Source organism: Cheilinus undulatus, linkage group 2 (genome assembly GCF_018320785.1).
Source record: "Cheilinus undulatus linkage group 2, ASM1832078v1, whole genome shotgun sequence".
In the NCBI taxonomy this organism is placed as follows: domain Eukaryota; kingdom Metazoa; phylum Chordata; class Actinopteri; order Labriformes; family Labridae; genus Cheilinus; species Cheilinus undulatus.
Genome location: NC_054866.1, coordinates 35,982,122 through 36,006,559, shown reverse-complemented (window position 1 = coordinate 36,006,559; position 24,438 = coordinate 35,982,122). Strand labels below are relative to the sequence as shown.

The following is a 24,438-nucleotide window of genomic DNA, read 5'->3' as shown; positions in this document are numbered from 1 at the left end:
TACTCTCCCTGACACCTCTACTACAGCTAAGCTAAATCAATGATAAACATGCTACATCCAACAAGTTCTAACAATAAAAGTCTTTCCTTAATGTTTTGCTCGAATGTTTTTATTGTGAACACTAATATCAGGGAATGTGTTGTTGTCAGTAGCAGCTTAACACTGCAGCAAGAGAGAAATGAAACGTAAAACTACAGGTGCAGAGACAAAAAGGGGAACACGGATAGACTTTTCTATGATCTTCTGCTCAGACATGAGTTCAGTGCGCCATCACAAGTTTGTTTTGGGGGGGTGTTGTATCACCTGAATATGCATTTGAATACATTATCTTTTTCTAATCTTGTAATACCGTGATATAATTTTGCTTCAGTGGGGATGATATGAAATCATAATTCATTGTCAATCTCCATTCCAGTCAGTCATATTTGAGCTCTTTCACAGATAGAGCCATATTTGAATATGTCTGCATAAACAGAACATTAGGCAGACTTCATAACTTCTGCCCCCCCAGTTCAAAGTCTAGACACTGACATACTGAACTCATGTGAACAGATCAGGTCTTGGCCAGAGAATTTACACAGATCATGTTAGAGTTTTTATCTGCTTGTTTGTCTTTTCTATCCCTTGGTGATGAAACATGAGAAAAAAAACTGTTGGATGATATTAACACTTGGAACACTCAGCCAGACATTTCACTCATTGCTTGACAGTAGGTAACAAACAAATGTCCGCTCAGCATGACAGTAGCAGAATGCTGTCAGTAGCCACGGCCGCTAATGATTTTGTCCCGTCATTAGCTTTCTGTGCTAATGATTTTGTACCCACACCCACCAAAAGCATGCTTACACACTCTCAGACTAAGTAGCACTTTTGGGGCTGTAATTGGTGTTTTGGCTAATTGAGCACTACGGCTAAAAGCTTTTGGCGGGTCCTGCATCATTTGTGACGTAGGCTATCTCCCATCTGTGGATCACCAGTGTTTTTCTGTGAGCACATCAGCTGTTGTATTCCGGTAACAGCCCCAACTAGTCATATTTAGTCATCTCCATCCCTCACTGTGATGCCTCCATCCACATATCTACCCATATCGATGTCTCAAAGGCTTATCCGTCTGCCCAGTTAAATGAGGTTTCAAGGCCATTAACTGATCCAGGCTATTATCCTAACGCACCAGGGGTGTTCCAGATTTGATAAATGATTGAAAAGAGATGATGAGACTTATATAGACATTTGGTATTAGCGGTGGCTTAGGGAGACACAGAGGAAGACAAGACGAGAGACACAGAATGTTTTGTCCTCTAATTCGAAGGAAAAACATGTTTGTCCTCAGGTTTGCTTCCTAATATGAAGCAGGATGAGCCAGGGGTTTGCAGCTGGAGTACTTTACTTCAAAATCTGTTGTGGCAATTTTGTGTGTGTGTTATTGGGAAGTCTGGCTGCAGTTTCAACCCTTAGACAGGCTGTTCTTTGTGCTGTGTCTGATGTCATAATTTGCCTGATGTATGCTTGCCAACAGGAACCTTTGGTCAAGTAAAGCACATGCCCCTGTGTTGGTGTTTGTGTGCGAGTGCTTATACTTGTGCATTCTCATCACAGCCCACATCCAGACGGTGCTTTCTTGATTGATGCCCATCTTTGGGAGCAGGAGGGAGAGGCGGTGCCATTGGGACAGAATTAATAATGCACGGGGTGCTGGGACGGTGGCTGTGCAGACTTGAGCTGTACAGTTGTCACACTGGTCACGGTGTTCACTGTTTCAGCAGTAGCAGCAGCCACAGTCTGAGGGGAGCTCAGATGCGGCGTGAGCCTAGAGAGAGAATGGGAGAAAGATCAGAGGCTGTTGGATTATGTGTGGTTAAGTTGGAATGAGGCATTCTGGATGGGCAGATTAAAAGATCATTTAGAATCAATGGGTGATTACGGGAGTGAACATGCAGAAATGCAACGCGCCATTCATCCACCCCTCAGAGGATGGAGATATCTGGCAGCAAAGACATTGCTGAAATCTCCAAAAAAAGAGACTGCTTTGATTAATATTAATAAGAGTAAAGCACCCAGCACCTACCTGTCTGCCTCTCTCTTTCTCTGTCTGTCTTCCTCTTTCTGTTTTTCATACCTCCCTCTGACTCTCTGCCTTCCTCTTCTTCTGTTCTTGTTTTTGTCTCTGCTGTTCGTCCGTGAGATGAATTCTGCCACGGGTTTTATTCTCTGGGATTCCACAGACACATCCTTCAGAGAGCAGCCAAACTACCACAGGCAACCAATAATACTGACAGTTTGAGCTTTTGATCATGGTCCCATAGCACACAAACACTCTAAATCACACTCATACACTCACACACATAGGAGAGAAAGTAATTGAGTGCATAAACATGTGGCCTATGTGCTTTGACCCTTAGTTTGGCAGAAATGGTAATGGACTTGTACTTTGGACTTTCATTAATTTGACTCTTATTAAATTTACTCCACTTTATGGTAACTGCTTTACAATCACCTTATTTACACCTTTACTCAAATGAAAAACCAAAAGGATTAAAGAAATCAGTGAGAAAGTGGGGACAAGATAATAAAACCAAGGCAGTCTGGCTGCAGACCGTACATCTCTGGTGGCCACTTTCATGGACTGTTCATCTGAGATGCAGTATATCTCAGAATGGAAATGCACGCTAAAACCTTTAAAATAAAATTGGATTTAACTTTCATTTAGGGTTGAGGTAACGGTTAGGATACCAAAAGTGAAAAATTTTAAAAATCTGGCCTGCAAAACCTGAGTACAAAACATTTTATAAAGCTGAGTAAACAGGCTGCTTACAGGAAAACAGCTCATCCTCCAAGACAACACTCCAACACAGCAAGCGTATCTTAGGTAGTTCTGTTAGCTGCCTAAGCTATGTAGTAAACATAGCTTACATAGCTAACATAGGTGAAGCTAAGCTTACTCAGCAGGTACGTTGGCTACATCTGTACCATATCCATGTACCTAGGTAAGTTTTAGCTACTTTTGCTAAAGCTCACATTACTCAAGCTAACTTAGCTATAGATACCAGAGCTACGTAGCTAATGTGGCTAAGTTTACACAGCAACTACGTAAGCTACATATCTACGCTATCCATGTAGCTAAGTTAGCTTTAGCTACATTTCCTAAAGCTCACATTGCTAAACCTACTGTAACTTAGTTATTGATTACGGAGTTACATAGCCAATGCAGCTAAAGCTAGGCTCACAAAGCGGTTATGTAAGCTACGTATCTACATTATCTACATACAGTGCTTAACAAATTTATTAGAACACCTGTCATATTTGTCTCAGAGACCATCCAGCATCATGAAGTGCTTTAATGCTGACTCTTTCATTTTCAGTGAGCTCTCCACGTTTTACCATTTTGAACAGGAATGAGGAATTTCAAACTGAATTCACCTTTTTATACCCAAATTTGAGCCGGCTCACTGGGCTTCTCTGAGAAATCAGAAATTAATCAAGCATAACATCCAACCACTAAAACTAATTTTTCTGTTCAGAAATGCAAGTAAAGAACTATAATTTGAATATTAATCAAGAAATATTAATGTGCTTTACTATTTAGTCAGTTTTTTTTTTGTAAATCAGTAAATTTGAAAATTCATGCATAACAATAATAATTGTATTTTAGCATTAAATATATAATTTGGGTGAAAGAGCTTCTACATATTGGTGTATTAACCATTGCAGAAACATCAAAAATGATTTTGGTAATTACCAATGCTGTTAATTTAGGGCAGCTGTGGCATAAACCTTACTTTGGGTGGTGGTCTAATAAATTTGTTAAGCACTGTAGCTACGTTGACTTTAGCTACGTTTGCTAAAACTCACAATGCTAAAGCTAACTTAGCTACATTGACTTATATAGTAATGTTATTACATAGTTAGCGTAGCTAGAGCAAGCAAGCAACCATTCATGTAACTACTTCTAAAACGGGTCTATGAATGATTTAACCCTGGATTAGACCTCTGATCTTTTTCTCTATTTTATTCATAATATGTTGCTTAGTCTGTAATACTTTCAATGAGGTTTTTTATGAATGTAACAGCCAGACTCTGTTTATGAAAAAAGCTGAATTATTTTCAAAGACATCTCAAAGTGGAAATACATTGTACAGCAAATTACAGCATTTCCTGTCTGAGATATACAGTGTCTGAGACGAGAGAGAGGCCATCAGAAATATCCGCTCTGCAGCTAGACCCCTTACGACAAAACAGGAAAAATTATGTCACTGTTGTCAGATAGAAATTGGAAGAAGTAAAAGAGAACGTCTCAAATGCTTCAAGTATTGTGACTGGATCACCCACAGAATCAGAAGAAAAGCCTTATATGGACAAGTCTAAAGATGATCTCATGGTTTCTGCAGCCTGGATATTACAAAGAAGGAAAATAGAGAAAATGAACAAATAGCAATAGTGTAACCTCTGACCCTCATTTTAGAAATTTAATAGAAATCACTTAAGTTTCCTCATCTATGTTTTCAGCAGAGAGAAAAGGCTTTGTTTTTCATTATATCTTCTCATTACACAATAACCTAAAAAATGTGGTGACTGCTTTGCAAAACAACGGTTTGTTTCAGTCATAATCTGTGGACTAAAAAACACCTAATCACACTATCATGCTAGCATGATACCAGTATGAAAAGCTTTCATTGAGAACTATGCACGTTTTAACCCAAACTAGCAGATCACTTGACATATCAGAAACAGCATAGCATTGATGTTTATTAAAGGTGACAAATCACCCTTTTCCACCTTTGTGTAGTGCTTTTGTGAAAATCTGAAATGGATCTAGCAATACAAGAGGTTTTTTATGGCTCATTCTCACCTGCCCCTTTGGGATGTGCCAACATGAGTACACCTGTGTGCCCCAATGGCAGAAGGGTAGAGATACCAGGTGTTACGTTTGCAGACACAGGTGGTGACTAGGTAGGCTTATTCCACATTATGTGTGTTAATCAATACCCTGGATACCCTAACTTTATTTGTCAGGTAGACTGTTTCACAGCATTTCCTAACTAATTGAATAATGGCACAAATATAGCCAATACGAAGAAGCATAAGGACTTTATTATATTCTGAATACTTTTTCTCAAAGAATGATTACTTCTTTCACTTTTTGGTCCACAAGAGATGGAGGGAGAAGTCTGTGCAAAAAAAAAAAAGTCTTAATCAAAAAATCTCTGCGTTGTATTTTCTTTTTACTATTTTTTTCTTTTTAGACCCATAACTTTTTTTAATTCCAGTGACGTTTCTGCAACACACATATGCTTCCTGAGCTTGACTTTGCACTGCAGGGTTGATGTTTTACAAGCTTTTTAAGAAAGTAATTTCAGGCTAAAAATGGTTTAAACTAGATAGGGCTCTGGGGGTTAAACTCTTTTTAAAAACATTTTTCTACATTAAGAAAAGCTGTCCTTTGCTACTCTCTTTGGAGAGAAATGCTGTCCATAAAACTGCCCCAATAGCTACATGCATCTGACATAATCTCTTCACAGCCTACCATTGTTTACCGGTGTTGTAAAACTAAATCTCCTCAGTAGCTACTCCTCGTTCTCCTCAAAACACACTGATTGTTCCTTTTATTCTCAGATCAGGAGCAAGCGTTTCAGCTTGAAGCTTTGGTAGATGGATTTGCTTGATGACAGACATGGAATCTGGCAAATCAATTGGACTAACAGTCTTATGGTTACCCAAAGTTCTTAAAAGTTGCTTTTCTATGATATGTCAGTCTAGTTTCTGATCCCCTTTCAGTTGGAGATGCAGATTTCTGGCAAACTTTGAGCTTTATTTTATGTTTCTGCCTTTCAGTAGACATGTGGTACTCTTACTAATTGCTTGGATTGCATTTCAAGTTAATTGCTCAGGTTTATGTCAGCTGTCTGTTGCCGGACATGTGGAGTGCTCCTATGTCTTGTTTTTCTTTTCAGTTTAACAGTTTTTATGATGTTACAAGGTTGATGAGTGTGTTGGAACTGAGCCACAAACTCAAGCCACAGTCTTAAATGCCAAACAGCAAGCTCTAATATGTTAAAACACTCAGCTGAGTTAAGAAAAACATCATCAGTCTTTGGATAAGAGCTTTTACAAAAATATTAAAAAGAGCAGCTTTGAAGAATGTTGTCCACATGGTGGCATCTAAAGGGTTAAAGTTCCCCCTATCATGACTTGTTGTTGTCAATAGTTGATGTGACCTTGTCATGGAGGATTGTGTTTTGCTGATTAAATGTATGTTGTCGTCGAGGTCAGGAACTGCCATACGTGTGACACCTGAAACTGCAGAGAAAATGCTGCAGCGGTAATTGAAGTAACTCAAGGTTACAGCATGTGTGTGTGTTCCTATATGTGTGTATATGTATGCAAAGACAGGAACTGGGATTTTTTTCAGTGTGAATTAACACCTATAATAACATTTTACCACCTCAAACAGTTTGTTGTATAATCCTATAAAGAAGTAAAAGTTGGTCTGTGTTTGCCTGCAACTTTATGTGCATATAAGACTGTGGAAAGAGTGTAGCTGAAAGATATCTGCTATAATGAGGCCAAGGTGATTTATAAGTGCAGAATGCTCCATTTCTCCAGCACAAACATGCAGCAGAAAAGAACTGCTGGAACTATCAATTGCCTCTCAATCAATGGCAAAAAAATGGCTTTACCTGAAAAGAACCTTGTGGTTCAACTTTAAGAGTCCATGTTTTTAGTGATTAGACAATGGCATGTCAAAGGATTGTTCTAGCTTTGAAAAGTATATTTTTCCTGTTTAAAGGCATGCTTGGAGAAAACAAACTAGACAGTCACCTGACAAAAAGGTAGGATGTGAGAGAGACAGATGCTTGTAGTCTGTTAACATATTAGGGTCTCAGTGGGCGGCTTGCAGACAAGTGAAAGCGGAACAGAGTCAACTCATTGTGTCTTGTAGCCGTGTAGTGTACAGCCAGAGGGAGCACAGCTTTGGATCAGACAGGCTCACCATTAACCTGTAGTGACACTGTTTAGACAGTGGAGACAACAACAGCTGAGAAAAGAGGCAGGAGAGAAGCCGGGACATTAGCATCGCAGGGAGTGACAGGCGTGGAGGGACTACAGGCACGGGGCAGGACTGATTGGTACAGAGCTCAAGATCATGAGGCTAATGGTGAAAACACAGGGATAGGGCTGTGTTAAAGTGCTGACCTTTACAGAGCAGGTGATAAAATGCACAGAGGTAAATCCTCATAGCTACAGGCCTAATAATAAGGATTTAACCTTCAGCCTAATGATTATGCTTTGATGTGTTACAGCCTTTCTTCCTTCTTAAGTCATCAAGTATGGCAGCTTGGTCAATGACCCACCCATAAAGCTGGGGGTTACTGGGTGCTTTCCCTTTGCTGACTGTTGTGATCTGGCATTGAAGTCAGGTAGTATAGTGTGAAGAGTGACTGTCTGTTTGGACTGGCAGTGAGGGCTGAGGGAAGGGTCATGCAACTGGGACTAACATCGAGGAAGCCCGAGTTTGATTATAAAACGAAAAAGTCAAAGTGGACTCCTTTGAAACTAATGTGAAGTCTACCAAGAGTACGGGAGTTATATCAAATGTGGTATGTGTTAGGGTTGTCTCTTGGGTTAGACAGATAATCAGCCTGATGCCAATATTTGGCATTTGGCATTTTATTTTTCCAATAATTGATAACAAAAATAGTGTTACGTTGGCTCCACTGCAAGGTGTCATCCCCTTTGGCTTTATTTTCACTTTCCAAATTCTCACCAAATGTCCTGCATTAAACACAATCTGATTGACTGGATGTCACATGAGTACCAGCCAATCAGTACCTGGCCTCAGTGCTAGTGACACAGTGAGTGTCTTCTTTTACTTCCTGTTTTCTTGCTGCTACTGTGTTGCTCTGTGCTGTTTCTGTAAAAATGAAACAAAACTGATACCTGTTACCTCAGCAACAAAAAGGCTCTGGTCGAGGTGCAGATGGCTCAGTGTGTAGGTTGTGCCTCCTGTACGCGGGCGGTCCGGGTTAAAGTTTTCAGGGTTCAAGGGTAGCTTTATTTTCCCACTGCGGGGAAAATGGCTTCACAGCCAGCAGTACCACACAAACCATTCACAGAAAAATAGAATGGAAGGAATAGAATACAAAATACATCAGAAGAACAATGACATAATAAATACCACAAAAAATATCACATTGAGTTGTTCAAGAGGCTAATGGCAGTCAGGACAAAAGAGTTTTTTTTAGTCTGTTTGTCCTACATTTAAGAAGAACGTATCTGTGGCCAGACGGGAGCAGCAAGAAGTCCTTGAAAAGTGGATGGTTTGGATCATCTAAGATCAACTGGGCCTTTTTTAAGAGTTCTCACTTTGAATAAATTAAACATTTAATTCAGAGTAGTGCCTGTGATATTGCAGCATGTTTTACCTGTGGCCCTCTCACTGCTGGTCATTCCCCACTCCCTCCTGTTTCTGACTGTACACTGTTTTATCTCTAGAACAAAGGCAAATAAGACAAAAAAAATCTAAAAAATTGAAGTCAATTACTTGTTTTCAGTTATAGAAAATAGAAGGCAAATATCTGAAGTGTTGCAAAGGTTTTTTGTAAAAATGTAGACAGTGTGCAGGACTTTGCCTACAAGTGTGATGGATTAATTCCTCTTCTACACATTCACTAAATACAATAGATTTTTTCCTTTTTCTAATTTTGGCACCATCTATCCCTAAAACGTTTCTTCTCTATGTTGGACTCAGCTGCCAGTGTTAGTCAGTCTTTTTCACGCCTAAGCCTAACCCTTGGTGCTGGATCTCAAATATATCACCTTCCCCACTGCCTTACCCTGAACCTAACCACTCGGGTTTTAATGCCTAATCCTAACCTTAGACGTACGGACTTCCGGTTGAGACTTCTGGTATGGATTGGATGTATGCTGCTGTCAGAGACACCACCAACCATCTGAAGGCTGGCATATTTGAATCTTAATTTCAGAACCAGCCCCACCACCACCAACCAGGCATGAACCTCCACCTGGATGACAAACAGAGATAGGACACACATGACAGACAGCACACTCAGGGTTTGCAAAGTCAAGCTCTAAACATCCTTTTTTCAGGACAACCCGGGCTCACTTGAGTTTAAAGAAGTTGTGTGACTATAAAGACAAAAGAAAAACTAAATTGAAATTGAAATTGAATATTTTTATTTGTGACACACAGGAGACAACAAGACTTTTTTTGCACAAACTTGTTCTCCCGTCTCTTGGGGACCAAAAGAAAAAAGAAAAAGAAAAAAAAACATTCTGTGCCAAAAAAGTCTTCAAAATATTGACATATAACAAAAAAGGGGCGGCACAGTGGTTAGCACTGTTGCCTCACAGCAAGAAGGTTGCTGGTTAGCTTCCCGAACAGGGCCTCTGTGTACAGAGTTTGCATGTTCTCCCCGTGCACGCGTGGGTTCTCTTCGGGTACTCCAGCTTCCTCCCACCACCAAAAACATGCTCATTAGGTTAATTGATCACTCTAAATTGGCTGTAGGTGTGAATGTGAGCGTGCCTGGTTGTCTGTCTCTATGTGTTGTCTGTCTCTATATGTCAGCCCTGCGATTGACTGGCAACCAGGGTTTACCCCGCCTCTCGCCCAATGATAGCTGGGATAGGCTCCAGCCCACCCCCGACCCGGAATGGAATAAGGGGTATAGAAAATGGATGGATGGATAACAAAAAGGTTCTTCCTTTTTTAAGTTCGTTGTATTTGAGCCATTTCTCAAAGCAGTTCCTGTCTGCAGAGACACAGAGGGACACATCACAGACTCTCTGTCTCTCTTTCATTCTGTTCCTGCTATTCAGCCTGTGTCCATAGTGATCTGTGTATTTAGACCTGTACAGTTTGACACAGCATGATGCAGTGTAGGAGCAGCCTTCCACTGGCGGACAGCCTCTTACAAAGAGTTCTGGGAAAACAATATGGCTGTTTGCATTTGAGCTAATAGCAATAAAAGGTCGAAAATGGATTAAAGGGCATTCAATAAAGGATCCACCAGTGTGGATTCAATCTGTTAAGTCCCTGAAAAGTCACATGAGTTCCAGCCTTGATAGAAATGCTTCAGTAAGGGCCACAAAGGTGTGGATAACGTCACTGGAACCCCACCATGGCTAGATTTGAGAAGAAAAAAGTAAGAGGCAACGATGTTATTCAACTTTGAATAACCTGTCACTTCTTGCCCTATCCAGCACTGCTGGTCTGGAAGGGTTAACATGAGATGTTTTAACTCATTTACTGGAGGGATTTACTAGTGGATGTAGCACCAGTAGCTGGTGATTATATATACCTTTAAAAAGGAAAAACAAAAAGGAAAAGAAATTTTTTAAGTATATCTAGGTAGCTATTAAACCTGACTGACTCGCCCAAGTTTTGTGTATGAATGAAAAATACTGAATAATGTATTATTTAGGAAAACCCCCTAAAATGTACCATGGTGTTTTGAAGAGAGTTAACTGTGTTTATGATTACTGAGCTTTCATGAGACTTAAACTTGTCATTCATATTTATTGTCTGTCCCTTATTTGACTGATTTATGGTGATTATATGGCTACACCTCATAGATTGGCATTTTTCTTGCAACAGTAAAGACCCAGTTTATATATTTGACAAAGGAAGAGTTAAACCTTGTTGTGTGTGCACAGCATTGTCTGGCTCACTGACTGCACTACTTTTAAATATACATCAGCTATGATCAACATTCAACCTGGATTAAACTATGCCTTATCAAAGTTGATTCTTAAGCAACATGTAATATTCTATTATTCTACCATTACCATCACTATTGTACTATTAATTACAGATCCTGGCCTTGCCCTAAGAAAATAAGAGGACTTAATCTATCAAAAGGAAAAACTTCAATGCTTATTCATTCATCATCACGCTGTGTTTGTTTCTTTCCGGTCTTATCTACTCTTCTTCCAGCTCTGCTGTCAGTAGATTTCAAGGTAAAATCATGATTCAGCTGCCTAATATTTATTCATTTATCATATAGTATTCTTCAGTTACAAGCTAGCCATGGTTTTAAAAGAGAAGGTTGCAGGATTTATCAAAGGATTGGATGAGTATTTTCTGTAAGCGTACTGTATTTTGAAAATGTCATTTCACCACATAAATATTGCAGTTGATCCTTTTCTCGGCATATTATAAATGTCAGAAAGTGTTAAAAAAAATCTTAACTTATAATAACATATTTTTTAACTCATGGGAGAAGGAGAAACAAGCTGTAAACTTCTGTATACATAACCCCTCAAGATGTGAAGTGAACTTTGTCACTGGAATAATGTCAATTCAGTTCGACTCTCTGATTTTTTTTTTTTTACTTTGGTTTCTACACATTTCTTAGTTAAATACCTGCCTATTAAGCGCATTAATGCTTCATGTGCCTGTCAGCTGCTAACTTTGTCTAAATCAGTGCCGTTGGGCCAAAACGCCTTATCTACAGAATCCGTCCTTTATCAGGAAATTACAAAAACACTGTATTTTTTTAAAATAAAATGGCACTGGTTTGTCATAGTACAGTAAGCATTATGCATGTCTGTGTGTTTGGTTAAATTTATATGTTACAGAAATCCAGCTAAAATGGAGTTACAGGGTTTTGGACCAGTGAAACTGGACAGGATATTTTGGTGTCATTGATAGGAACAGTTGAATCCAGTCACTATATGCATCACATCACATTTTAATCAGCCAACAGAGGACACAGTTTATTGTAAATAAACAAATGCCCTCAGTTTTTCCTGTTATTTACTATGTTTGTCCAAAATCTTATTAAGAAATATTTATCTTTATGATTAGAGCATCTAGCACAGCATAATTTATGACTGGACAAAATAAAAGCTCTCAACTAACTGTGATGTCCCTGCACTTTTATCCATTTCTGACTGCAACGCCACATAAAACTGTAGCCTTCATATTCTGCTTTTTTTCAGCAAAGAAAACATTGTACTGACTTAAGAAACAAATTCTTAATTTAACTTAATGTGCAAAAGACAGAGACAAAGACTGTCCAAAAACTTGGTCATTATTTAAACCCTCAGAGGTGTAAAAATAAATTGTTGCAGTCAGGCTGTTTGTGACAATAAAGAAAATATAGCACACTTTTTTTTTTTAAAGCTTTTTGCATTGATTTTTAATCAAGAACAGATCTGATCATGCATATCTAATATAAATTCATTTTTGAGAATTTAACTCTTCAAATGCCTGTTTAAGTGCAAAGCGCTGATTTTTGTGATGTAAAACAACACAAGCACATGAAACATTTTTCATATTCTACATGCAAATTGGAGTTTGCATATAATTGGGGATTATCACAGCCTTGAATATATTAATGATGAGCAACAACTCTGATTTTAATGAATTATCATCTTTTGAAATACTTAGATTTTTGTAGATTATTATAATAGTAACCCTATAGGAAATGAGGAAAAAAAGCATGCAATTTCCCCTCATGCCAAATGTGCAAAAATGGCTGACATTTGATGATAAACAGAAAAGACTGACAATTTTAAGCATTAACTCACGAATGATGATTTGCATGGGGTTCATTGAGGCATATTTGGTTACAAACACCCTGAGTGTAAACAAAAAGTTTACATTCCTTGTAACGGATTCGTTACACCATCAAATAATACATTTTCAAAATTCTATCGAAAAAAACCCATACTCTCGAAAATGTATATTGTTAGCTTTAACACAGGCAAAATTATTTAAAAAGCAAAACAAAATGTTCCAAAAAAATCTGCAGAATGACTTACATACCCTCTATGGCAGTGTTGTCCAAACTATGACCCGGGGCCAAATGTGGCCTGCGGCCCTTTTTTGATTGGCCCGAAGCTTGTTCTAGACAGTATTATTCTTCCTAGTTTCAGCACAAGACAGTGCTACCATGCTAATACCGTAAACAAACATTTTGACAAGAGGGATTTATTGCTGTTTTTTCAGGACTAAATTGAGACTAAACTATAAATTGTAAACATATTGCAACCAAAATAGTAAAGATATCTTGATATATAATGCCCTAATGGATTACAGCAGCACCAATGATGTTCCAGGGGTGGGGCCAGTTGCAGCCAGAGCTGACTAGGGCCCTGTGAAATCTGATTGGCCTCCACAAAATCCTTAAAATGATTGGCTATTTGCCTTGTCAGCCATAAACTAGCCATCAAGGTGAGGCATATGAAAGTGGCCCCACCACCCTTATATATTTCTGTATGTGGCCCCCAGTGGAAAAAGTTTGGACACCCCTGCTCCATGGATTAAGAGTGTGTTTCTCAGGTGAAGTTGGGCAACATCTCCTGTTTGTTTACTTACAGTTCTGGATAGGAAACTAATAGTGCTGATTTATGGAAAAATTATCAAATAAAATCATGAAAAATTAAGATACATGGTTATGTCCCAATGGCAATGATATGCTCTTAATGGCTTTGTTATGAGTTGGGAGTAGATTTTTAAATATTTTGGTCAAAAACAGAACCATAAAAGCATTGAGATAAAAAGACAGCATAGTTTCTGGCTAATGGACTTAAACAGAGAGCTAAAATGCTACAAAAGCTGCATGGAATAGTGTGATTCTCTCCATTGTTGCACCACAAATGAACACATTCAAAGTGTTTATTTGGTGTGTAGTTAATTCAAAGTATATTGATTAAAAGCACCCTACAGTTGGTTGTTGCAAACTAATACATAGATTGTCCTCAAGGAGTGTTTTGGGCTTTGTTGTAATGAAACACTTTGCATCGTCTCAGTTAATCACAAACAAACACACATTAGAAAACAACCAAGACACACACAGAGACACCGCTGGAGTTGACATAGTAGAGTCTAGTCACCCGGCGGGAATGTGCCTTGAAATCAAAAGACATTAGCCAATTAGTGCTGATCAATAGTCGCAGCCACACAGGGAAGAGCCAGACTGGGAGCATTGTTAATGCGTGCCTCGAGGCCGATCTGCCGGCTGGGAACTACCAGCACTCTCAGCTCTCGACCAATGAAAATGCTGCAAGAACTCTTGACATTCTGTCGTTCTCCAATGCAGAGTACCTTTCCCGCTGTATCCAGGCAGATCAGCCATGCACGAGGGTGAAGAGATGGAGAGATAGAGCGAGATGTAAGGATAGGAAAGAGGGGAGGTGGGAGGGAGAAAAGGAAGAGTGGGAGTGTATGTGTTAGGTTGTGAAAGCAGGTGTCATGGTGGGCCGCAGTGGGCAGCAGGTAATCGCACTGAGATAAGCATCAGCATGACAGCCAACCTCTAATTCCCCATGGGAGGTGGTAGTGTGGAGTTGCTGCAGGGTTGGTCTCCTCATCCTGTGGAAATAGATTTATTTAAAGGAGTAATGGGATGAGATGGAGAGAGGATGCATTTTGATGGAGGGAAGATAGAGGCAAGGGAAGAAGAAAGAGTCAGGGTATTGCCTCTGTTTCTGCACCCACATGTTCACACACAGATCACGGCCTTGGATGTATGGAGGGTTGAAGCAGAAGGAAAAGAATATAGAAAAAGAAGGGAAGTAAAGAAAGAGGAGGAAATATCTAAAATATTACACCCATCCAGGGGGAGTGTTCAGCGGAGCAGGCATTATGAGAGTCTAAATTGCATTCCCTCCTTCTCCCCTTGGGCTGCCGGCTGCTGGATGAATATAATCACACACAGCACAGAGCAGCACCCAGAAACCCACATACACTGTCTGCGGACACCAGAAGAATATAGATACTCTGTGTGTGTATGTGTGTTTCTGTTGTCACAAAAGTCTCCAATCATGCTTCGATTTTGCATCAGTCCCCTCGCCTGTATCCTTTTTTTCTGAAATGGTGTAAAGTATTGACACATGGGTAATCTGTCTCAATTGGGAGGAGATCGATAGTAGTTCACTGGGTGTCGTAAAACATCAAGCATCAGCCTCCAAGATGGAGGAGAGGATAGGTCTCTGCTAATTTTGATTCCCAGGACAATTCATCTTTGGAGTGGCAGCAATAGTTCAGGCAGGTGGTTAAAGCGTGCAACATGTTTTTATCTTTCCTTGTATGATACTGAATGACACAAAACGACCTGACACAGCACAATAGGATACGATATTATGATATGATGCAATACCACACAAGATGATACAGTATGATTCAATGACAAGATGCAGTCAAAATAAAACAAAACACTTTCTTTTCATATTGGACTTTACTGTAGACAGTCTGCAACCTTTACTAGTGATGAAATGTCATGCAACTTCATTACCATATAGTATTGTATCATATCTTCTTATTGTATGATATTTTTTTTATCTTATCTATCATATCGTATCATATCATATCTTTATTGCATTGCATTGTATCATCTTATTTTACCTTCCATTATCATACCCTGTTATATTGTATTGTCTATCCTATCCTATCCAATCACAACATGGGTAATTCTTGGATATGATATCATATGATGCATTATATTGTATATGTTCAGTGTTTGGTGTATAATCGTAAAAACAAAAAACAATAAATTGTTTTTTAGTGCATTTTTTACCAAATTGTTTGGCAAAGAAGAGTTTTGACCTTTAGTAACATTCAGATAAAACATCATACAATATGATGCATCATATTAAATTGTATCATTATGAAAACAAAAAACAAAGAGAACATTTTCTCTCTTTCTTTTGCCATATTAATATTTCAGTCAGGAAAACTATGGTCATGCATTTCACTATGTATTGCTAAATTAATGTACAGTTTTCCTTGGCGGTGAAGATTCTGCCTTCTGGGTTAGTCCACCAGCGTGCTTTGACTTTCCGGGTGCACATTGCTGGAGATGTTGGAGATGCAACAAAAGCTTTAGACTAAAAAAAAAGAAGGAAGCTGGGGTGGTGGAGGTGAAGCTTTGCTAGCAGCAGGTTGACGTGATCAGCATTAATAAAGCAGGGATCAGAGAGATGGACGTATTTTCCATGAACTGATGATTTCCATATCTTGCATGAACTAATGCTTAGCAGGCTGTCAAACAATCAAATTTTAGAAATCGTGATTAATATCAGATTTCCTGAGAAATGTTTTTTTTTTTTCATTTGGATTTTAGAACTGTCTTAAACTAAGGGTAATGCTTTTATTTTGAAAATGATGGTCTGAAAAGGAAATAAGGTAATAGCAAGAAGGTAAATGTTTGAGAAGACAAGGTGCAGATTACTTTTGACTTGTCTACTGAGCTGTCTGTGGGTTTTTTTAAAGTTAAATGAGACATCGAGTGATATCTTTGTATGACTGTAGCTGCAGAGAAATATTACAATGGCCTAAATGAAGTGTGCTGAAAGAGACAATAAAGCATGCAATTAACCACAATTAACTTGAATTGATTTATTAATCAAGATAAATACATTAATGCTGAAAAAAGTTTTGCTATTGACATGATACAACATGGTACAAAGAGAGATTTGCCTTCTTTTTCATCAAATAAATGTTCAACAAAGAGCAAAGTCTCAACCTTTGTGGATGTTACATGCAAAAATAAGATTTTTAGATGTTAAGATTTACTTTATTCATATGAGTGAAAAAGGGATATACAGTAATTTGCTTATTAAATATTTGTCAGGAAATATGCAATTTGGGGAATTTTCTAACATGTATTTACCATAGTTAATCAAGAATAGTGATTACCAGATTGAATACTTGTCAGACTGGATCATGAAATATCCATATCATCACTGAGTCAGTGCATTATTCTGTTTCCTTTTCTCTCCCTCTGTGTAAAACGCTCTGCTAGCAGAAGCAGATAGACATGCTAATCCTCTTTATCTCGTCTCTCAAAGCTAATTTGTCTCTCGATGGGACCTGTTGGGACCAGAAAATAGGGGAGGGTAGCATGTGAGCAAGAAAAGCATATCTGATCAGTCTTCTTCACGATAACACAAGTGGCAGCCCCAGATGTCAGGGATGTAAGGTCAGCTCCTGCTAAATGGGAGGGCATCAACCCAAGTCAAGGCTCATTACTTTTTTACATTAGGCGACAATTGAGAGAAACTCTTCTAATTTTCCTCTCTCCATTCTCCTTATGCCTCTATGTCTCCTCCTCCTCTCAGGGGCGCTGCTCCAGAGAGAACTGTAAATACCTTCACCCTCCTCCCCATCTAAAGACCCAGCTGGAGATCAATGGCAGGAACAACCTCATCCAACAGAAAAACATGGCCATGTTGGCCCAGCAGATGCAGCTCGCCAACGCCATGATGCCCGGTACACAGCTACAGCCAGTGGTGAGATGACAACAGTGCATACACATTTACACACTGTCAGCAGAGACATATGTAACTGTAGATATGTAAACCGCATTTTGTTTTAAAAGGTGAGTTAAATAAGTCTAGGTTTGTTCAAATTCTGAAGCTGACTTGGAATTTATGGGATGTTGATGTCCCTCCAAAAACTGTCAGTACATTTTTAAGACCACTTTTACCTACAGAATGCTCTTTACCGATTGGTTGTCACAATAATTCCATGTAGTTACCCCAATATAAGTTTAAGTGCATATTTAAAGGACCATGTGTCCATTGGTTTCTCAGTTTTTTAAGACTTTTTAAGGTTTTCATTAGGCTTCTGTCTTTCCAGAGAGTTATTTTCCTGTTACAAACAAATAAGAATGGCATGAAATTTGATATTTTATTTGATACAAATCTCTTGAACATCCTCATTCTTTTCTGGCCCAAATGCCTCAAACTTAGACCAAAAACAGTGTTTTAATTTTCAGAAAATGGTATTTTTCCTTTTAAGCTCATATTTTTGCAAATATTTTGTGTAGGGAAAAGCAAAGTAAACCCTGTCCAGTGCTGCAATTTAAAAGATTGAAGAGATTTAAAAAAAATAACGATATAGTAAGTGGTTTGTGATTTTATGAGAAAAATAGATTTCTACTGAAAGTTGTTTTTCTTTTGCGCCGAGAGAAAAACATTTTAATGTTGATAGAATTTTTTCATTTAGAGCCAAATTGATTGCTGAACTTCTGAACCCTAAAAGCTTGATGGAAATATGTTGTTCACTTTAATGTTGTGCATCAGAGAGCCTTAAACATGCTTAATGAGAGATTTGTGCAGAATCGTATTTGATTAAATATGATTAAGGTCAATGAGCCACTTGTACCAGACAACGAATGATAATGGTTTTATACCTATGCTCTTTTTTTCTTAAATATACAAACCACAGCAGATCTCTATCTGTGGTCCAAAAAGGTTTGTGCAGTCTCCACATGAACTTACAATTTTTTTTCTTAATGACAGACAAGTACTTCTAGATGCTTTTCACCCTGATGTGTTTTGACTGCTAGCAGTCTGCAGTCTTCCTCACAAGGGTCACATGATGTTGCTGTGAGTGTCTTGTCAGCTGATCTTAAGCCCAGTACAGACAAAAGACTCACTATGAGTTTAGCTAAAACTTGTAGCTGCTTGTGACAAAATTCTGAAAGCTGTCCAAGTTACTGTACAATAAATCTGCCTGTACAAGAAGAGTAGTATTGCACATTCACTGTTTTTAGGTATTTTATTGACGTGATAAAGATTACCATTAGGCTGTATGAGGGTGCATGAGGGGGATTCATCACTTCTTCCTCTTTGTCATACCCCAGCATGACCCCAGTGGTCAGCCCTACACATGGGAAAACCAGATTTTGTCAAGTCAAGATTAAAAAGATAGAAATCGTATTCTTGATCCTGGATCATTTGCTTTATGAAAATGTCAAAAATAATGATTCTATAATGGGACTTGATTGTATCGACTCAAACCGATCAGATAAACTGTGTAGTACATTTTCTGTCAGCAGACTATTTGACAAATAGACTGACTTTTGGAAAAGACTTCATTAAAATCCTAACAGCCTTGATGCATCAAGCAATGTTTAAACAAGAAGCTGTTGTGTTAGACACTGTCACTGAGGGAGTGTTTTCATACAGCAATCAATAGAGTGTTATGTTATTATCATGCAGCCAGTGGCACACACATATGCCGTGAATTATAGCAGGAGTCGCTCTGTGACTGTGCTGCATGCTCTGCAGAGCTTCAAGGTGATGCTGGAAGCTCCATTCAGCCAGTTCAAATGAACCCCCCCACTGCCCGCTCCAGGAGACCTCATGGAGTCACTGAGAGCTGTCAGTCAGGCTTCAAGTCATTCCACTGTCTTCTCCATCCCTCTATGCCTAAGGGAGAGCACTGGAGTGAATTTGTTTCCCAACTATGCAAAAAAGCTAGGATACACGCACACTGACACACATAAAGCTGATGGCTTATCGCCCTTATCTTTGGGGGGTGAGGGACTGAGTAGAGAGGCCCATTGAGAGGAACAGAGACAACCATGAAAGGGTTTAAGAAGCAATAGATCTCCCAGGGACTGCAAAGCGTTCTCTTTTCTGTTTATGTCATGGGGAGAGAGAGAGAGTAAAGAAGGAGGAGGAGGAAGACAGGCTGACAGAGAAGGACACAGCAGCAGAAGAAGAAAGGGAGCGCTGAGTGAGGCAGGAGGAGATAAATGGGCAGAGTAAAGACAGGTAGGTAAAGTGAAGGAGATAGGGCGACAGCAGTGAGGAAAGATGGCTTTAGACCTGTGCTTCAGTTTAAGAAAAGTCTGTGTGCAAAGAGAACAAAGGATAAAACCAGGTACTTGCCTTTCGAAAATCTGACTTTCTTCCTTCATCCCTCCCTTGTGTCTGCAGCTGAGTTTCTTGCCCCCATACTCAGCAGCTCATGAGCAGCAACTCATTTAATCTGCTGCTCCCCCTCTTTTTTTTTGGCCCTTACCTGCTCTCCTTCCATCCATGTGTGTAGGAGAGTGCTTTCATTTCACGCATGGACCTGTGCAGAGGGTGGAGTAATTAGGGTCCATTACAGCCTGCTGTGAGTGATGGTGCTCATGATGCTTTTTATTTCAGAGTAAACGTCAGCAGACAGGCAACATTACAATTATGTTGTATCAGTCACTCATGAAAAAAACAAAATCCCCACTGGAAGAAACTTGGTGCACTTGTTTGATGCAGTCAGAGAATAAAAATAAGTGAAATAAAACCATAAAAGCCACAAGGGAAGGGCTTTCCAAGAGCTGTCTTACTTCTGTAATTAGATGTATTTCCATGTTGTGTTGGAGGAAGGCGTATGTTTAAAAGTGGTGGCACAATAACAAAACAAAGCCTCGACTGTTCTCAGTGTTCAGTTGTTGAGTTAGCACTGTAACATCTTCAGAGGAAAATACAATGCTTTTATTGTTATTGCACAAAGCATTATATTCAGAATTATTCAAAATGGTTGAACCATCTGAATGTGAAATAGAGATCTTCATGTCACTATCAAAGATTTGGTGCTTTCCCTGCTAAAGAGTTGCAGTGTAGGTCATAAACCCTGCCTCTTCATGTTACTTGACGAGACACGGGGCAATCTTTAAATCAAGATACACGCCTTTTTATTAATCAACTAAACAAATTCATATTAAATAGGAAAGACTTGATATGAGCTTAAAAATGATTCATTTCACAAATTTGAAAATGTTTGAAAATGTGAAATGTCTTGAGCGAACAGACTCCATTGTGATATCCCTATAACCTTGAAGGGCCAGTGAGGTAGTCAGCAGGATAGGATAGTCCATTATGGTGTCTAGACACTGGTGGTGGTAATGGAAGGAGTAGGAATGGACTTCTAAGGAGCTTGACTCAGACAATGATTCAATGACTTGGAGGTGGTGATGAAGGGATCAGGACAGCATCAAGAGGCTGGACCTAGACACCAGTGGGATTTAATGGAGGTGGCTGGGGTGGAGGAGGGTGGTAGTGGCCGCACTGAAACAACAGACCTAGTGCAGAGATTAACAGATTTTAGGATATGATGGTGGCAGGATAATTGAATCAATGAATTTGATTGGCTCAGAGCTTAAATGATTAGATGCCCATACCAGCTGATTACCAGAGCAGGGAAATGGAGACACGTGATTAAGTGATTAAGTGATTATTAATTAATAAAAAGAATGAATAGAAATGAAACAGTCTTCCTGCTTGAACTTATGTAAGCTTCATTAGATGGGGGCCAACTCATGTCCCTATTCCTCCGTCAAGCTTACATATTGTGCTGGTGATGCCATTTGGAGCAAGGAAATACGCAGGATTGAATGGTAGGAAGGGCCATTGAACTGATGCCCCACCCCAAAGCATGCATAAACTCACTGATAAAGTGGCAAAACAGCCCAAATAACAGTTCATGGCAGAGACAAACTCTTGTGACAGATTGAAGCAGACACTCATGGTCATGTAAAGTTTAATGACTCTTGTGTCAGTCTTCATTTTGTTCTTTACTCCCTTCTCCTTATCTGCTGTACCAAAGGCTGTAGAGCACCCTCCAGGAGCCACAGCATAGTTGTCAGTCATGACATCCCATCCTCTCCTTTTTACATTAAATAATAGATTAAGTACTTGCCACACTTGATACTGATTGAATTTAGGTGGGTAAATCAGACCCGTTGTCACAGGTGTATAAAATCAATCACCTAGCCATGCAGCCTCCATTTGCAAACATTTGTGATACAAATAGGTCATTTTGTTGAGCTCAATGGCTTCAAGTGTGGTACTGTGACAGATGCCACCTTTACGATAATTTCATCCTTGCTGGATATTCCACAGTCAACAATAAGTGATATTAGAAACTGGAAGCATTTAGGAACAACAGCAACTCAGCCACAAAGCAGAAAACCATATAAAATCACAGAGTGGGGTCAATGACTGCTTACCCGCAATTTCCACGTAGGACGACTGCACCGCGCACTGAAGCGCCTCAGGTTTGCTCGGACCAAAGGCGAGCCACCTGGCCCGCTGGAAGTGGGTATAGAGCACTGCGCCATGGCGTGCAGCCCTGATCAGCAGGCAGAGATCACAGGAGAACTGCGAGTTCATTCAGTAATAGTATTTCAACAGCAGACTGTTTTACCTTTTCAGCTTAATTTATCATCCTTTCCCGCATAAGTCCATTATATTATTGCTTCCCCCATTGGGTGAGTACATTAGAAAGTTAAAAGGTAATGTTTGCTTAAAGGATCTGTGGTTTAATGTAAAATTCTTTGGCTAAATATTCTCAAAAGTTCACTTTTCCTTGACAATGGCGCCATTGTAGCTCTGTGACCCATTGACTACTCGGTGACCCTTTGCTCTCGCTGTAGGATGAGATGTCTTGTTGATATAGTAATGATTTGTGACCAGGAGTCTGTGCATTGTGTTGTATTTTGAAAGAACCGGATATTCTATGCCTGTGGCTTCCATTTTAGGAGCTTTATTGACACAGTTTGGCAGCGGCTGAAGCTGGAAATAGACCTGCAGTGTATCTTGAACGAAGCAGAGCAAAGTGGCATGCCAGGCACACGCCGCTGCCGGTCTGGAGTGCCAGCTGTGGAACTGTTCTGATGGACAAGAGAGAGAGCGATTTGCTCCACAGTACGATTCACTAACGCACTGTGGCGCGGTTGCTGTATGTGGAAATTGGAGGTTAGGCACAAGATGCATACAAGTCTCCAATGCTTTCCTGATTCCATGGCTGAAAAGTTTTGAACTTCCACTGGCATTAATGTAAGCACAAAAACTATGCTGCAGGAGCTTCATGGAGCGGGTTTCCATGGCCAAGCAGCTGCACGCAAGCCTCACATCACCAAGCCCAATGCCAAGCATCAGATGGAGTGGTTTAAAGCACACCGACACTGGGCTGTGGAGCAGTGGAAACATGTTCTGTGGAGCAGTGGAAACATGTTCTGTGAAATGACGAATCACACTTCTCTGTTTGGCAGTCAGATGGGTGAGTCTGGGTTTGGCGGGTGCAAGGAGAATATTGCCTGGCTGACTGCAGTGTGCCAACTGTGAAATTTGGTGGAGGAGGGATGATGGTAACTGGCTGTTGGCAGTGAAGGGCAGTCTTAATGCTTCAGCAAGACATTTTGGACAATGCTATGCTTCAAAATTTGTGGCAACAGTATGGGGAAGGGCTTTTTCTATTCCAACATGACTGTGCCCCGGTGCACAAAGCAAGAACTATAAAGATTAGTTTAGTTTGGAAGAACTCGACTGGTCCACACAGAGCCCTGACCTCAACTGCGTCGAGCACCACTTGATGAACTTGAATGGAGGTTGTAGGCCAGACCTTTTCATCCAACATCAGTGCCTGACCTCATAAATTCTCTACGGAATGAATGGGCACAAATTCCCACAGAAAAACTCCAAAATCTTGTGCAAAGCTTTCCAAGTAGAGAGGAGGCTGTTACAGCTGCAAAGGGGGGCTAACTCTTTATGAAAGTACATTATTTGAATGTAATGTCATTCCAGCCACTGTTGTTGTAATGGTCAGGCAGCTGAATACTTTTGTCCTTATGGTGTGGCTTGTTAAAAGTAAAATGTTGGAGAAGTGAACACTAACGTAAGGACAGAAATCATGTCTGAAAGAAAATGAATGCCCATGTCCCATCTGTTAACATGGATGAGGTGGGGTTTATGATCAGTACTGAAGCCAGTCAGCAGGGGTGGCTAAAAATATTTTGGCATCACTTCTCAGTAACTCTTAACAAGCCTTTTGTATACAGTCTATGGGTATGACTAGAAGCTTTTGTCAGCTATTCTCATAAAGTCTATTGTGATTTGAAGCACGTGAATCTGTTCAGTGACACATTACTTTGTGTTACTATGACACTCTTTGCTTTTATTAACCATAAGCTTATTTTAACCCATGGCCAGTTTTCTTCTGTTTATTACTTTTAGACACATTGTTTACTTGTCTAAAAAGTGCTGAAAAGAGTGAGAGCACAAAATGTGGATAAACTTGGCTCAGACAAATATGAAGGAAACAGCTTTTCCTACAGCTTGCCATTAGCTGACTCCAAGTCAGACATGTCAAACCATAATGCAGCAAATATCTAGTGTGTGTATTGTATCAAATTACAGAGAGTCATAAGACATCTGTGAAGATGTTACTCATGACATTACAACATTTTAACACAGCTCAGTTTGATTGCACCTCTTTTTACTTCGCTTCAAAGTCTTAAAAAGCAAGTAAAAGCTGTCATTCTTATCGAGATGATACCCAAGTGCTGTAGCTTTCTGGTCATGTTGAACTTATTATTGATTTAAATTAGTGCTTTATTCAATGTGTGCTCTCAACATTAACATATGCTGTCTATTTGCAAAGCACATTTTGTAAGAATGACATAGTTTGGATTAGGGCAAATTTTTCACCAAGATTGTCTGAGAAAGGGCTTGACAAACATCACCACTGCTGCAAATCAAAGTGCTGACAGGAGGCACGCAGTGAGAAATAATTCCGTTCCTACTGTGTAAACATGCTCAATTTCACATAATTGTTTTCAATCCATTGCGACTGTGATTTATAGCTGAAATCTATGTGACCTATCATTATTGGAAACCATTCAATGCTAAGTGGAGAGA

General features: G+C 39.6%; 1 protein-coding gene across 8 annotated transcripts in view; it reads left to right on the top strand.

The window, feature by feature from the left end:
* LOC121515940 (muscleblind-like protein 1) overlaps nucleotides 1-24,438 on the top strand; it is a 114,362-nt gene that overhangs the window by 66,715 nt on the left and 23,209 nt on the right. For all 8 annotated transcript variants that reach the window (XM_041796977.1, XM_041796962.1, XM_041796953.1 and 5 more), the window contains exon 3: nucleotides 17,086-17,256. In XM_041796977.1, coding sequence (XP_041652911.1) covers nucleotides 17,086-17,256 — 171 coding nt within the window. The remainder of the gene's footprint in view (nucleotides 1-17,085; nucleotides 17,257-24,438) is intronic.